The sequence below is a fragment of the Panthera uncia genome, chromosome B4 (assembly GCF_023721935.1).
Source record: "Panthera uncia isolate 11264 chromosome B4, Puncia_PCG_1.0, whole genome shotgun sequence".
NCBI lineage: Eukaryota > Metazoa > Chordata > Mammalia > Carnivora > Felidae > Panthera > Panthera uncia.
Window position 1 is genome coordinate 124,684,535 of NC_064809.1, and position 16,828 is coordinate 124,701,362.

A 16,828-nucleotide genomic window follows, 5' to 3' on the forward strand; every position below is an offset into this window, starting at 1 on the left:
TGTCCCCGTGCTTTAATAAAATCACCTTTTTTTGCACCAAAGACGTTTCAAGAATTCTTTCTTGGCCATCAGCTCCACACCCCCACCACTCCACAACCCCATCGTGTGTGTGTGTGTGTGTGTGTGTGTGTGTGTGTGTGTCTCAGGGAGGCTAGGAGAGGCCCCTGTCTCCAGCTGCCCCCACCCCCACCCCTTAAACCACCTAGCTTCAGTAGCATTAGATGTAAGCATGGCCTTAACCAGAGTGTTGGGGCTCTGAACCAGGTTCAGGTTCACCTGAACCGCATCTCTGAGGGCTCAGCAGCCTCCCTCAGGGCAGGGGAAGGCAGGAGCAGAGTGCCCCTGTCCTGATTACTGTGCTGATAACCTTAGAGGCAGGCCCCACACAGCCAGCCCTGCTTCCTCTCTGAACAGGGAGGCAGGTAACAGGGTGGACTCAGACCCTATTCCAGTTGCCTAGGAAATGAGCTCCTGGCAGACAGGCTTCCAGGAGGTGTGTGGGGACAACAGCAAAGACTTGCAAATGAGGGTGATCAGGCTGCCCACAGAGAATGTGACTGTAAAAGACACACATAATGGATGAGGTCTGGAGAGCCAGGGGGCTCCCAGGCCCCAGCAAGATCCCGTGGCTCCGAAATTGGTGGCATTAACGTATCCAGAGAGAGAACCTGTCAGTCAGAGAGGGGTCAGGAAGAAAGAGAAGCTGAAAATGAGTCTTGGGGGCAAATTTTTAAACAACGAAATAGCTATAGTTACAACACCACGCTCCACGCTAGGGACTCCATATTCACCACCTCACGTAATTCTCAACATCCCTACCGACCCCTATTTAACTACCCCATGGCCACCATATTTACTGTTAGCAATCAGGGCTAAACTTCGGGGAGCGCTTTCTCTGTGAGGGCACTTTGTTAAGTGTTGGCTGTGGGTTATGGGAGGGCAGTCAATACCCCCGAAGTTAGGAGGGCAGCTTTGGGGCAGGCTGCCCGATTCACATCCTACCTGGACCCTCACCAGCTTGTGCTCTCGAGCAAGTTACACCGTCGTGCCACAGCTTTCTCTTCTCTGTGCGTGTGGTAGGGGGTGGGGGGCGGTTGTGAGGCTTAAATAGGTTATCTCATGTAGAGGTGAAGACAGCTCTCCAATGCATGGAATAGCACTTGACAAATACAACCCGTGATGATGGGCGTGGCCATGATGATGGCGGTGGAGATGGGCCCATCAGGCAATGGGAGCAATAAACGGATAAGCGTAGAACCCTTGGGATAAGCCCAAGATAAGTGAGTTGTCCCCTTGGCAATGCTGTGCCTGAGGGCATGCTTCTTAGTCTAACCCACCTCGTCTCTAAAATGAGTTGTGATGAGGTGAAATGAGAAGATACAGGCAGAGTGCTGGTAACAGCGCTTGGCACATAGTAAGTGCTCAATAAACGTTAAATGTCATCGAGATAGCAGGATTAAATGATGAATTAACCCGAGGAAGTGCCACGTAGTCATGGCTCTTGGAAGGCAGCCAGTCGGCCTTGCTTGGTGCTACCTCGGCCTGGTCTTTTCAGATTTCTGCACTCGTTCAACAAGTATTTATAGAGAAGCTATGTGTGCCAAGGGAAATTTGATGCGGGAAGGTGGTTAGACATCATCCTGGAGAGAACAGAATAAAACTGAAATCTGTCATTCCTGCACGCTGTCAGAATACAGTATCCCCGTAGGGTGGCATGTTCGTCCCCTAGAAAGCAAAAGCAACATTTGCAAAGCAGATGTTTTAAGTTTTAGGCAGTGAACAAAGATGAGGATTCTTCAGGATTAGTGAAAGGGGCGGGAAGCTTGCCCAGTCTCATGGATCTCCCTCGACCTTCCGGAACAGCCCTTGAAAGTGCCAGGATGTATCAGGCCTCTACGCCTGTTAGTCCTTCGAGTCCATTACCGACTACCCAACTCTTTTCGAGGCCTCCCCTGTCCACCACACTGGGTCACCTGGTTGTGAGTCTGAGCTCCTGGATCTTCTCTTTTGTACCAATAACAAGAACAGCAACAGCAACGACAGTTGAGAGTAGCCCCTAGAATGTAAACCCCACGAGGGCAGGAACGTACGGGGCCTGTTCTGCCCACCGAGATAGCCCCACGCCTGGAACAGTGCAGGGCCGCGGCAGCCATGACAATTCGGGGAATGAAGCACGTTCCAAGGCATTTTGCCAGGCGCTGTGCAAAAACTACTATATTTAATTTTCCCAGGACCTTACGAGGGAAGGAATAATATGATCCCCATTTCACAAATGAAGAAAAAAAACAAGTTACACAAAGTTAAGTACCTTTCTGGAGGTCAACTAAACGCTGAGTAAAGGGTACTCAGAATTGAAAGGCAAGGCTGGGGGCACCTGGGTGGCTCAGTCGGTTAAGCGTCTGACTTTGGCTCAGGTCATGATCTCACAGTTTGTGAATTCGAGCCCCACGTCGGGCTCTGTGCTGACAGCTCGGAGCCTGGAACCTGCTTCGGATTCTGTGTCTCCCTCTCTCTCTGCCCCTCCCCTACTAGTGCACTCCCTCTCTCTCTCTCTGTCTCTCAAAAATAAATAAACTTAACAAAAAAGAAAAAGAAAGACAAGTCTGAATGACTCTGGGGACAGCACTGTCACAATGCAGCACACTGCCTGGCACATAATAGGTACTCACTAAATATCTTTTTGAATAAGTGAATATAACTACACAGCTTCTCATTTTATAAGAAAAAAAAGTGGAGGTGGTTATATGAAGTCACCCGGTGGCACTAAAGCTGGCAGTCTGCAGTGGGAAGGGGTGGGGGTGGGGGCCTGGCAATGAAGTCCAATTCTGAGTGTTGTGAGCAATTCTGAGTGCTGTACACTGACCATTCCCTCACACGAGGCTATCGTTAGCCCCTTTATTCATTGAGAAAACATAGGATTGGAGAGACGAAACTGCCCCAAATCACACACCTGGTAAGAATCAGGATTCGGATGCAGGTCTGCTGCGCCCCGCTGAATCCCACTTGACACTTCTGAGATCCAGTGAAAGCCACACGTCTACCAGCTCCTTTAGGAGGAACTGGCGAAGAGGCGGGGGAGAGATTTCAGTGAAACTCTGCAGCTGTGTCCGTGCGAATAACTGATTTCATTATTTTCCAATTGGTCTGTTTGTTTTTGCTGTCATATTAGCTGGTTGGTAAGCAACTGCTGAGGGGAGCCATGATGCTGGACTGTGTGGGGAAAGGTCCCCCCAAAAGGACGATGTGAATGTCTGGGGGGGGGGTCCAATGAGAGGGCTGCCAGTCAGCCTGTGCTGGTGTCCCGGGGTCTGAGAGTGGTCTGGCCCCTTCCATTAGTGAGCAGGCTGTCACAGAGGCAAGCCCACCTTCCTCCGCTGGGGCCTCAGTTTGGTCACCTGTAATAACCGTTACCTCACAGAGAAGTGTGAACAAGAGAGGTGACGTATAACAAGGCAGCTGGCAGGCTTGCTGGCCCATGTTAAGGGCTCAAGAAATTGTAACTATCCTCATTTTTAATATTAACGTTTTAACAGAGTTTGGGGAGAGCGTTTTGTTGGAAATCGATGCTGAAGAAGTCAGTCTCGAAGAGGGTCCGCCGGCCTTGTTGGGGTCCACGACTCTCATGGCAAGCAGTACTCTTAACCTCATCCCAAAGTAATGATATAATACTGGTCACGAAGCACATCCACTTTTAGTGTCTGGATCAGAAACACATTCATCCCGTTCACTGGGGACAAAATTTTCCAGAAGCTGATGGCAAGCCAATATGGTTATCTTCATATGAGAAGAACAGTACGTGCTTATTTGGGGCTCCTGATAGAATCATATTCCTGACCAGTCCCCCCAGTTCTGGTGCCTAGGAATTACCTAGGTCAGAGGTCACAAACTGGTGGCACAGGATGGGGGTGGGAAGTTCTATTCAGCCTGAAGACATATTTGATTTGGGGCTCAATAGTGTTTTTGTTTTTGTTCTTTAAATTAGTTGTCAACATTAAAAATCAAAACACAAAAATCCAAGTTTCCAGGTTCTCTTGAAAAATATGAAGACCTCAGCCCTGTCCCCCATTCCCAAAGCAATCATGCCACAATTAGGGTGGAGAGAAGCCAGCAGCCAGAGGTGGGGGCTGGGCTCAGCATTCTTGGCTCTTTTAGGCCAAGACTGCATTTCTGCCTCCTGATAAAAGTTCATTTCTTCATTTTACAATGCGGAAACAGGCTGGTAAAAACAGGATTGTTGGAAGCCACACAGTTCACTACGGCACACGGGGTGAGTGGGAACAAGATTCCTGGGTCTCAGCCAGCGTCCTGTCCACCATAACACTCAAAGTCAATGCCAAGATGTCCTGCCCAGTCCTGGAAGGAATGGGCACAGCGGATCAACAGGTGGCCAGCATGTGGGCCAAAGCAGGCAGGACTTCTGGGTGAAGGCTTTGCAAAGGAAGACTTGGGTGGCAGCACTTGGAAGAGATTCCTCTTCCCTTTCAAAGTCTAGACACCTTTGCAGAAAGTTACTGATTTCAGCGGCAGGATCCCTCACTGGTCCATCAGAAGCCCTGCTGCTTCTGATCCCTGCGTCAGGCCCTCAGTGCCTCCCACCTGAATTAATGCAATCGCCCCCTCACTTATCCCCCTTCCTCTGGCCCTGCTGATTGAGATCCTTCACAAAGCAACCAGAATGATCTTCCTGAAATGAACATCTAATCCGGCCATTCTCTCCATGATCTTCCATTGCTTTCCTCCCTCACGGAGTTCAAACTCCTCAGCATGTTTTACACGAAGTTCTGCGGGACCCACTCTGGCTTACATTTCAGGCCACATCATCTCTTGCTGTTCTCTTCATCAAGGCTCTCACCACCCTGCACCTCTGGAATGGACAGCCTCTTCTACCTGGAACATCGCTACTTCTACCAGCAAATTCCCACTCAGCCTCCGCTTAGATCTATCTTCTTCAGGACATCCTTCCTCCCACCCCAGACTGGGTGAATTCCACTGGGAGGGGGCACAGTCCCTCACAGAACAATAAGAATTTACATCTTTAATGGTCATTCCTGCTGGCCTGTAAATGCTGGGATTCATAGTTCCTCTCTGTGTGGCTCACATACATGGGGGCACATAGTAGGTACCTTACAAAAGTTCATACACTAAATGAATGACAAGATGGAGGGGAAGAAATCAGGAGAGTCACAATGTCTTTTCACTCTAGATGGGCAAGACACAGCTTCCCTGTTCTCAGTTTCCACATGTATACTTTAAAGAGAAGACTGGATAATACAATGCAACACTCCAAAACCAAATAATCCAACTAAGAAATGGGTAGAAGACATGAACAGACACTTCTCCAAAGAAGACATCCAGATGCTCAACAGACACGTGAAAAGATGCTCAACATCACTCATCATCAGGGAAATGCAAGTCAATACCATGATGAGATACCACCTCACATCTGTCAGCATGGCTAAAATCAATAGCACAGGAAACAACAGGTGTTGGTGAGGATGTGGAGAAAAGGGAACCCTTTTGCACTGTTGGTGGCAATGCAAACTGGTGCAGCCACTCTGGAAAACAGTGTGGAGATTCCTCAAAAAGTTAAAAAATAGGACTACCCCACGATCCAGTAATTGCACTACTGGGTATTTACCTCCAAAATACACAAACACTAATCCAAAAGGGTACATGCACCCCAATGTTTATAGCCGCATTATTTACAATAGACATACGGAAACAGTCCAAGTGTCCACAGATAGATGAATGGGTAAAAAAGATATGGTGTATATATATATACACACACACACACATGCCCCACAACAGAATATTAATCAGCCATAAAAAAGAATGAAGTCTTGCCATTTATTACACATAGATGGAGCTACAGAATATAATGCTGAGCGAAATAAGTCAGTCAGTAGAAGACAAATATCATATGATCTCACTCATGTGTAGAATTTAAGAAACAAATGAGCAAAGGAAAAAAAAGAGAGAAACCAAGAAACACACTCTTAACTATCGAGAACAAACTGATGGTTACCAGCGAGGAGGTGGGTGGGGGGATGGGGGATAGGTGATGGGGATTAAAGATATGCTTATCATGTTGAGCACTGAGTCATGTACAGAACTGCTGAACTGTTGTATTGTACACCTGAAACTAATATATCATTGAATGTTAACTATACTGGAATTAAAATGAAAAAGTTAATAAAAAAAAAGATTGGATAAGATCATTTCTTCTCACTCAGGGTAGGGTCGCTGGGCTGCTACAGGGCCTGTGAAGAGAGCAGCAGAGCGGTAGAAGCCATGTGCACTATTTCAAAACCCCTGAGGGGACCACGCACCTTCCTGTAACGAGGTGGCAAAGGCCAACCAAGCCTCAGGTGACTGGGTGTTAAGAAAATGTTAATTAGTGGGCAACACTGCTTACCTCATATTGAGTAAGGTCTTGATTAGAGATTAATAGAGTCTTTGATCAGTACAACATAGGAGTACAACATAGAAACAATCTGTTCGTGTGTGATGGTTTTTAAAACCGTTATGCCCATGAGGTAAGATAAGAAAATAGTGCTTGGAGGTGGGGAGCAGACCACACACTCTTAAGAGAGGACCAGTTCACCTTAACTCCTGGGAATGGAGGCCCCTCAGGTGCTCCCGCAGAATAGCTCCACAGGGGGAGGATGGGCCCTGCAGTCTAACCCTGATTCCTCTCTTTTCTTGGTGGAGGGCGGCCCAACCACTGTCTGTTTCTGAGCCTGCAGGCTGCAGCGGCTTCAGATCTACACGACTCAGGCGCTGAGAACACAGTCTGGCCACACGGGGGCACCCTGAGCCCACACACTGGGCTTCCAAGGCCCAGCTGGAGCAGAGCCGGAGGACAGATCCATTCCTGGAGCCCCAAAGCCCATGCTCTTCGGGAAGACACCTCCCATCCTCCCTGGCCGAGGGTTATGCGGCTCCAGGGTCACAGACCCTGCTGGTGGAGAGGGAGAGAGATTGGACGGGGCTCCTCCTGTGCATAGGGGAGGGATTGAAGTTATGAAACCCCAAAATCACCCTGGAAGGAAGTCCGGTTCAGAAAAGTGGACAGAGAACACAGGCTGCCTTCCCTTGCTCCAGAGGGTAGGGTGGGGAGGGAGCTTAGATCACACCTGTGCTCTGGCTTCAGGACAAATGGCTGAAAGTGTTTTGGAAGAAGAGGCTTTTTTAACACTGGGAGCAACAGGGGCACCTGGGTGACTCAGTCGGTTAAGCATCTGACTCTTGATTTCAGCTCAGGTCATGAGTTCACGGTTCGTGAGATCGAGGCCCATGTTGGGCTCTGCACTGACAACAGGGAGCCTTGCTTGGGATTCTCTCTCTCTGTCCCACCTCCAGCTTGTGCGTGCTCTCTCTCTCTCAAACATTTCAAAAAAAAAAAAAAAAAAAAGAGTGATGGAGACAGTAAGAGAAAGACTGAGAGACAGAGGCAGACGGACACACACACACACACACACACACACACACACACAGAGGGAGGGAGGGCAAGAGAGCAGGAGAGAAAGGATTCAGATCCTACCTGGTTTGGGTGCAGCCAGACATGTATGAAGCAGGGCGGCTTGCCCACTTGGAGTTTAACAGACACTGGTTCAAATTCTGGAGCAAGCAGGGGACTCTGCCCCTTTGAGCCTCACGGTTGCCCACAGTCTGAGGAGGGTAACCATGCCTGCCTTTTGGGTTTGATGTGAGGCTCCAGCAGGATAATTCATATGTGCAAACCACCTCTCATGGTACCTGGATCCAGGCAAACACTCACTGGGTAGCAGAGACAATTCGTGCTGACAAAAGCCAGCAGTAAAGAATTAAAACAAAACAAAAGGCTTGACCACTTACATCTTGTGACTTTAGTTTTCTCACATGGGGACTTTAGGGCTATATGAATTCAACAGTCCCTTCCAGTTCAGATTGGTTGTTATGTCATAATAAATGCCATTCCCCACACAGCCATCTATGCCTGACATGAGCCGAGGGCTCTCTCCAGCTGCTGGATGCCTGCCCCTCCACATGGGCAGAGCTTCTGGAAAGGGTCACTGGACAGTCAGAGAGGCAGCCAAGATGGAAATTCAGCACGTGGCTCTGGAGTCGGGCCGGCTGACCCCAGCTCCCGCAGTAGGTGTATAACCTTGTGCTAACAGCTCGCGATCTCAGCTGCACACACTCCCATTCGGAAAATAAAGATAATAATAGTCCCCAGCGCAGGGACTGCAGGGGGTGGGAATGAACTACTTGTCACGCACTCAGAACCGCGCTTGGCACTCAGCAAGCACTTCAATAAATGTTAGCCTTCACCATCACTCTGATCTGTTTTACAGAATAGGCAGTGATCTTTCTAGAATGGTGAGATGAAGGCCATCTGATCCAAAACTGGAAGAGGGACGACACGTTTTCATAGCAGCTACAGAAAGAGCATTGGACTGGGAGCACAAGAGATGTTTCTGAGACCAAGCTCTGCCACTAACATTTCCATATGCAAACTGGGGTTCCAGCCTGCTCGTCAGGAAAATGAAGACGCTGGCTTGCCTGATGGCCCTTCCAAACCCGAGAGGACCACCTTTAAGAGGGAAGGATTGGACTAGAGCCTAGGGAGCATCCTGCACAAGCTGATGTCCCCATGGTCCTCACCTGAGGTACTCATAGAGCCCGTACATGGGCAGGAAGTCGATGTCCGACAGGAACATGTAGGGTGTGCCGACGTGCTTCATGGCCACGTTGCGCAGCAGGTTCACGGGATAGAACTGGCCCTCCTTGTATACGATGTGGTAGGCCACATTGTGGCGGCTCATGAGCACCTCGGAGCCCTGTGCGTAGCGGAGGAACTGCTGGGCCTCGGCGTCCGACAGGTAGAGGGCCAGGCTGATGGGTCCCTCCCAGTGCTTGCAGATGGCCTCGAGCATCTGGAGCCTGGACGAGACAGGGAAGGTGAGCCACGGGGACCTGGTCCACGCACCATCCATCCAGCCTCCTGAGGGGGTGGGGGCAACTCCACCTCCACAGACACCTGGTCAACCAGCTCCCAATCCAAATCCCTGCTCTAACATTAATCACGGTGCAATGAGGGCAAATCCCCAAGCCTCAGTTCCTTTATCTATAAAATGGCCATAAAGACACTTACCTTTCTGGTTCTTGTCTTTATCTGCTTCCAATTGAAGGTGTGATACTGACAGTCATATCCCACTATCAGCCTTCTCTTTTCAGACTCCTCTTTCCACAGGGGGTGGGGATGATTATATTAAATGATATAAAGATCCCCTTCCAGCTCAAAGCTCCGTTGCCTCTCCTCTCTCAGCAAAGATGTACAGGAGCCACACTGCTCTGCTAAAGCAGTGACCAGCCATAGAAGATTTAGCCAAACTGGGGTCATAAGTTACAAGGAGCATTAAAACAGGGGTGATAACAACTATGATCACCGACTCATTAACTATGCACCAGACCCTTTCCAGAACTCCCTCAACAACCCTGTGCATGACCATCATTTCTCTGATGGAGAAACCGGGGAATCCAGATGTCCAGTCAGCTTGGATTCTTGGATGTGGACCAGACCCGTACAGATGGGGGTACTGGGACAGGGCCTCGGAGACGGTGAGAAGAAACATATACTGGGAACGGAAAAACATGTGAATGCCAGGGACAAAAGTTTGCCTGGAGTTACGCTGTCTTCATTTGTCAGAGTCCTTATTGCCTCAGGGTCTGAGCCAATTTTGCGAGGCAACATGACAGGCACCAAGCCAAGGATTATGGGCAGGGAAGAAGAAAGCCCAGAGAAAAAACAAGAGGTGCTTCCAATGGAGAGGATTCTACAAAAATGAAGAGAAATCTATAAAGATTTTTTACCCCCCAAAGGCATTAGAAGTGCCTGGCAGATAGGATCTATGGTTAAGAGACAGCAATAGCCTATTTCAATTTTTTCTCTGCCCAGCAAGAGGTACATAATCAGCAGTCTCCTGGTCGGATGCCCACTTTATTCGGACAATTACCAGGAAATAGATTCCATGCATTTCCCTGCTTCTAAACAAAAGAAAACAGGCACACCTATCTTGTGTCAATGGCTTTCTCGATGGACTTTCAGAGTTTCCTCTCAGTAATTCTGTGAATTGCCATTGCCTGGAGTTGCTTCCTCTTTCATGACGGGGGATTAAGATATTCACTAGGATAAAATGCCCTCCATTTCTCATACTTTATACTTACTAATCAAATTGACCACAGCCAGTTTTCAAAGAGGGTCTGCATTCTCCACAATGCCTGATTTCCCTGAAATGTACATTTGGCTTAAGCCACAGACCCTGTTCTCCACTGGGCTCAGAGAACCTGGGATTTTGAATGATCCCACGTGCACCGCACTGTCGCTATCTGTGAAGCGGGGCGGGGACCGTGCATTTGGAAGGGACAGCTGTTTGTACAAATCCTTTGAGATCTGGGAAGTGAAGGGCAAGAATAATTTCTAACATGTGGAAGGAAGAGCTTGCTAGAGGGACAGCGATGTGGGAGGCGTGCGTGTCTGCTGGGAAGAGAGGTCAGTTCCTGTGGTGGAGTCCCCCACTGCCTGGGTTTTTGACTCTGAGTTTTCTGCGTGGGGAGCCAGCTCTGCCAAAGGTTTAGCATGAGAACAGAGACACAAATACTCCAGGTTCTCAGGTGCTGCTGATGTGCTATACATCACACCCACATGGGCTTTACTATAAAGAGTACAGCGAACAAAGAGTAACAATGACCCAGCCACTCCTTGCCGGTCCGCCACCAGCCCGAAGCTTTCCCACCTCTCCTGCCTCAAAACTAAGCTTTCTGGCAGGACCTGAACAATAGTGGGAGACTGAGGTCTATCATAATGATACTACAGAAAATGTGATTGTGATACAATAAATCTCCACCATTTCTCTGCTGCTTCCAGTGTGCTGGCCACATTTTCAGTTACTGGCTTTTTAAAAAATTTTTTTTTAATGTTTATTTATTTTTGAGACAGAGAGAGACAAAGCAGGAACGGGGGAGGGTCAGAGAGAGGGAGACACAGAATCCGAAACAGGCTCCAGGCTCCGAGCTGTCAGCACAGAGCCCGACGCGGGGCTCGAACTCACAGACCGCGAGATCATGACCTGGGCCGAAGTCGGCCGCTCAACTGACTGAGCCACCCAGGCGCCCCTACTGGCTTTTAACATTCACACTAATTCCATAAAGTTGAGATTCTTTTAAAAATTTTTTTAAGGTTTATTTAATGAGAGAGAGAGAGAGAGAGAGAGAGAGAGAGAGAGAATCCCAAGCAGGCACAGAGCCCGACTCAGGGCTTGAACTCACGAATCGTGAGATCATAATGTGAGCTGAAATCAAGAGTCGGCTGCTTAACTGACTGAGCCGCCCAGGCGCCCCTAAAGCTGAGGTTCTAACCACTGTGTTACAGGTAAGGAAGTTCAGGAGGCGAAGGGACTTCTTTCAAGTCACGTAGCTGCAAAGTGGGGAAGCTGGTTATTCCATGCGGATGGCTGGCAGGCTGAAACAAATGTCCCCAAGCAGCTTCTCCTTGTTTCCCCAAACATGAATGTGTTCTTCCCCTGGTGTCAGCTTCTGTGCGTTCATTCCTTCCTCCTCCTCCTCCTCAGTCTTGGGTCTGTCTCAAAGACCCCGCCGTTCTCTTGACCCTCCTCCTGGTTGCGTGTCCCACACCTGTTCCTTAGGGTCCCCCTGTGCAGCTCTTGTCCACACAAAGTTCTGTGCTGAGTCACTCTTTGGTCTCTTACACTGGAAGATAAAGTCACAGCAAGGACCAGGGACGATGGAGAATGGTTCAAGAGACAAAGGTTCATTCTGAAACTATGGAATTTTCAGTTTGGAAAGAATCATAGAGGTTTTCTTAGATTATGCCATCTTTATGATCAAAGAGCTCAGCCTTGGAGAGGGTCTTGGCTTGGCGAGCACGTAGTGAGCGAATGGAAGAGCTCATTAGCGCTAGGACCCATGGTCCCGACTCTCTTGCCCCATGCTCTTCTCCACTTCCACCATTGCTTCATGTCTGGAAGGGGAGGGCAAAGCTCAGGAAAGGACAAAGAGATGGCGGGAAGGGCTAGATTGAGGCCAGGGCCACCCAGGGAGTCCTACTGAGACAGGAAGCCTCGTGTGTTCTGTCTAGAATCAAGGGAGCAGGCAAGGAGACAGCCAGGTCAGAAACCTGTAAGACTGGGTTGGAAGGGACTCTAGAATGCCAGTCGGCCTCTGCTGACATAGGGAACTCACTCCCTACAAGACAGCCAATTTGGTTCACCAGAGCAAGGCAGGATGCATGGTGTGGCAGTGCAACTGTGGGTTCTGGAGTCAGAACTGGGTGGGAATTCTGAGCTGTGTCAGTATCCCTGAGCAAGTCATGATGGTTCTTTTGAGCTTCCATTTCCACACATGTACAGCGTGGACAGTGATAACCTCTGTAGATCACCAAAGGGCTATAAGTTATTCTTCTCTCTCAATCTACACCCTCGGCTAATACCCCCCACACCGATTCTGGGATGGCCACGTGACTTGCTTCCAACAGGACACAAACACAGGTGTTAAACCGTGCTTACATGGTGGGGCTTGGCCCTAGCTTTGTGACAACCACCATGGGACAAGCCTACTTACTACGCTTCTATGAGGCATCTGGCACAAAGCAAGGTACACAGCAGGTACTCAATATATGGCAGCTGTACTCTTCCTTAGGTTCTGTTTCTGCCTTTCAAACATGCACCCAGCCAACAGATTATTTATTATCTATAATGTGCAGGTGAACGTGCTGGGCCCTGCGATGAACAAGAAAGACAAGGTTCCTGCGCTCCTGGAGCTTCTTTCCAGTGGAGGGAAAAGACAGAACAAACCAAAGTAGATTCTGAGGGAGTGAAGGGCTAAAGAAGGCAACCAAGACAGGAAACAGGATGGAGTAACTGTGACGGCTGCCGGGGAAGGCCTGATGGGCACATGAATTTGAGACTTGGGTAAGGAGAAGGTCCCAGCCTTGAGGAGTCAGGGCGAGAAGCTTTCCAAGGAAAGGGAGCAGCCTTTGGGATAACTGGGTATAGCATGTTCAAGCAAGAAGAGAGGGAAGATGGGTGAGTGAGGGGCAGAAGGGCAGAAGACTCTGGGGAGTAGGCAAGTGTCAGGTTACACGGGGCCCGGAGGCTGCTGTAATACTGTTCTGAATGTGGTGAGAAATCATCAGAGACTTTTAAAGATGGTGACCTGATGTACAGACAGATCCCAGCTAATGATGGGTTGACTTGACAAATTTTCAACTTGGGGCTCCTGGGTGGCTCAGTCGGTCAAGCGTCTGACTCTTGATTTCAGCTCAGGTCATGATCTCGCGGTTGGTAGGTTCGAGCCTGACATCAGGCTCTGTGCTGACCACGTGGAGTCTGCTTGTGATTCTCTCTCTGTCTCTGCCCCTCCTCAAAATAAATAAACTTAGAACAATTATTTAAAAAACAAAACAAAACACAATTTTTAAACTTTATGATGGTGCATTCAGTAGAAACCATCCTTGGGGTTTAGAATTTGCATTTCCTCTCCGGGGTATCAACATGCTGTGTGATGCTCCCTCGTGATGCTGGGCAGCCGTGGCCGTGACACTCAGTCAGCTGCATAGTCACAAGGGTCAGCAACTGATACACGGACAACCAATCTGTACCCAGACAGCCATTCTGCTTCTCACTTTTGGTACACTATTCCAAAAATTGCATGAGACATCCGACATTTTATTATTTTATTATAAAATAGGCTGTGTGTGAGATGGTTTTGCCCAACTGCAGACCAAGGTAAGCGTTCTGAACACATTTAAGGTTGGCGAGGTTAAGCTAGGATGTGTGGTAGGTTAGGTGTATTAAATGCATGTTTGACTTACGATCTTTTCAGCTTATGATGGGTTTACTGAGCTATAGCCCCAGCCACTGGACGTTAAGGAAGATCTGTATTAGAAGATCACTCTGGCTGTTACATGGAGAAGGGATTACCTTCCACTCTCTTGAACGATGCTTTTCAAACTTAAGCATGTTCAAGATCACCTGGGAGGTTTATTACAACACAGATTCCTGGGCCCCACTCTAGAGGTTGCTGTTGGCTAGGTCTGGGTGGGGCCAAGGATTTGTCTCTCTAACAGGCTCCTGGGTGATCTAAAGCAGGGCCCCCTTCACCTCAGCTAACATCCCTTCCTCCACTCACAGAAGGCAGAGAAGACCCATCAACCACAGGATTCCCTGGAGCTATATTCAGTATGTCAATAACTTTGTCAAAGGAACACGAAAGAGCAAGCTCTCCTGGCCAGGTGGCAAGGATGCTGTGACCAGAATCCCTCCTATCGACCGTTCTTGTGTGCTGCTAGGACGGGAGGGACGTCTCCCGTGTGCTGGGAGAGAGCAAACCTGCCGGTTTCATAGCTGTGGCAGGCGACATTCATTCTTTCTGAACAGAATTCTAGAGGGAGCCGGACACGGGAGCCTGTGTGCCGGCTCCCCTAATTCGTTGTGGCGTTCACGTAGGGCCTACTTCTGACTCAAAGGTTTACAAACACACCCGGAATGTTTCTTCAATTAAGAATCAATCCAACAGGCACCAGTCAGCCTGCTGCATCATAATTGGATGTGTAGGATGAAGCGGAAGGAGGAATTCCTACCGTCTCCATCGGCTTGTGGTACTGCTCTATAATTTTTTATTATGTCCCGCTAAGCATCTCTCGTTAGGGTGTGGAACTCCTTGGGCTCTCTGGGGTATTGTTAGGATGGCAACACTTGTCACAACGCATTAGGGGAGGGGATCATGCACCTGCTATGCCGAGGGATGTGCGTGCTTTGAAGGGAAGGTCTCTGTGGTCAGTGTTTGTGGCAGATGCGAGAGGGGCCAGGGTTTTCTTTTCAGAGGGCTGGGAGAGGGGGGCCTGCCGGGGTCCTGCAGCCCCAGCTGGGAGGATGCTTCCAGCCAGCACTAGCAGGAGCAGTTCTGTTTTGCCTGGATCCTTTTATTGATGGCAACTGCATACAGAAGGATGGCTGTAGGGTGTTAATCACTTAAACAATTTTCTAGTTGTCTATAAATTCCAGATCGCGAATTCCACAGCTAGTATAGAGGTTAAAAAAAAAAAAACAAAAACCTAAGGAAAGGGAAACTAGCATTTGTTGTAGACCTACATCTCACTGAGCACTCACTCCAGAGCCTCTTATTTCAGAACACCTGACACCAATCTGTGACCCTGACAGTATTGTCCACTTCACAGATAAGTAAGATGAGGCTCAAAAAGCCTAAGTAACTTGCCCAAGTTCATACAGCTAGTAAGTGGTGCAAATGGGCTTTGAACCCAGATATTTCTTTTTGTTGTTCCCACATCACTTCACCTCTCCTAAATACATACCATGTGCAGATGCTGTGGTCAGGGTTTTGAGATCTGTAAGCATTTATTGAAGGCAAATATATGCCAAGGGCTTTCACAGACAGTCTCTCATTTAATCCTAATTGGGACTCTATGAGGCAAATATTTTTTTTAACTCTTTTTATTGAAGGAGAAAGATAACCAAAGTGCAAGTGGTGATCTTGCACAAGATCACCAGCTGAAGAGTAATGGAGTTGGTGGGATTTGAACCCAGAGCTCTTTGTGAGATGAGTGTCCTTTTGTGCATTACCACAAATACTAAGATTTTGGCCATAGGTGCTATCAAATGATAAGGAGCCTCTGACCACACACCAGGGCTAAGTCCTGGGTATGTACTATCTCACCTGATCATTACAACAACCTTAGATGGGAGCTACTGTCATTAGCATTCCCAGATTACAGATGAGGAAACCAAGGCTTAAGAGCTGATTTGTTCAGGGGCACCTGGGTGGCTCAGTCGGTTGAGCGTCCGACTTCGGCTCAGGTCACGATCTCGCGGTCCGTGAGTTCGAGCCTCGCACAGGACTCTGTGCTGACAGCTCAGAGCCTGGAACCTGCTTCAGATTCTGTGTCTCCCTCTGTCTCTGCTCCTTTCCCGCTCACACTCTGTCTCTCTCAAAAATAAATAAAACATTAAAAAAAAAAAAAAGAGGTGATTTGTTCAAGGGTCAAAGTCAAGAAGTGGCAGTACCACCAAGACCCCACAGTGTCTGATTCCTGAGACCAAGTTATTCAAGGTCAGACCACTTTATTCAGATTAGAAAGGATGCCAGATTTACCTCTTTCATTTTCTCCTGAGTTTGGAGGTACCAGATAGCTACTAATCTTGATTCAGCATATTTTGTTGATAAACTGAATGTATTAACAGGAGGCATGAATTGGACCAAGGAAAACCAGGGATGGTCTGAGAGCTGAGAACCTGGAATTGTCTGAAACTCACTCACCTGGGCAGATTATAGTATTTGAGCTTCAGGGAACCCATCTGAGGGGCCTGACGTGCGTTTATGCTGCCTGAAGAATATAGAAGGCCAATCTCAAACATCATTCAGCATGAATATTAAGGATTAGATTTTATTTTCATTTTAAATGGCATAGAGGAAAAGGAAAAAGAAACGAGGAGACTGGAATGGCCAGGTCACTCACTAAAGTGCTGCCTGGTGAGGGGAGAGCGTGCATACCCCAACCGAAGGCTGGGTGAGGAGCTCAAGGGACATAGAAGTTTAGGGGTGACTCTGGGGCTCAGGTCTTGGTCAGGCCCTTACGGAGCCTCACAGGGAGCTTGACAGGGTTGAGCAGGGGCAGGGGGCACCGGCCCTGGCATCCCAAACCCCTCTGTAATCCTACCTGGCCATGTTCATCTGATCTCCTCTTCCTCACCAACCCCCGAGACTCTAACCACACTCAAGCCTGCGTGTTCCCCATGGGCCTGGGGTCCTC

The 16,828-nt window shown here is 48.7% G+C and overlaps 1 protein-coding gene across 1 annotated transcript in view; it reads right to left on the bottom strand.

The window, feature by feature from the left end:
- LARGE1 (LARGE xylosyl- and glucuronyltransferase 1) overlaps positions 1-16,828 on the bottom strand; it is a 538,562-nt gene that overhangs the window by 22,602 nt on the left and 499,132 nt on the right. Inside the window, exon 12 of the mRNA XM_049627511.1 lies at positions 8,647-8,925. Within this exon, the coding sequence (XP_049483468.1) occupies positions 8,647-8,925 (279 nt within the window). The remainder of the gene's footprint in view (positions 1-8,646; positions 8,926-16,828) is intronic.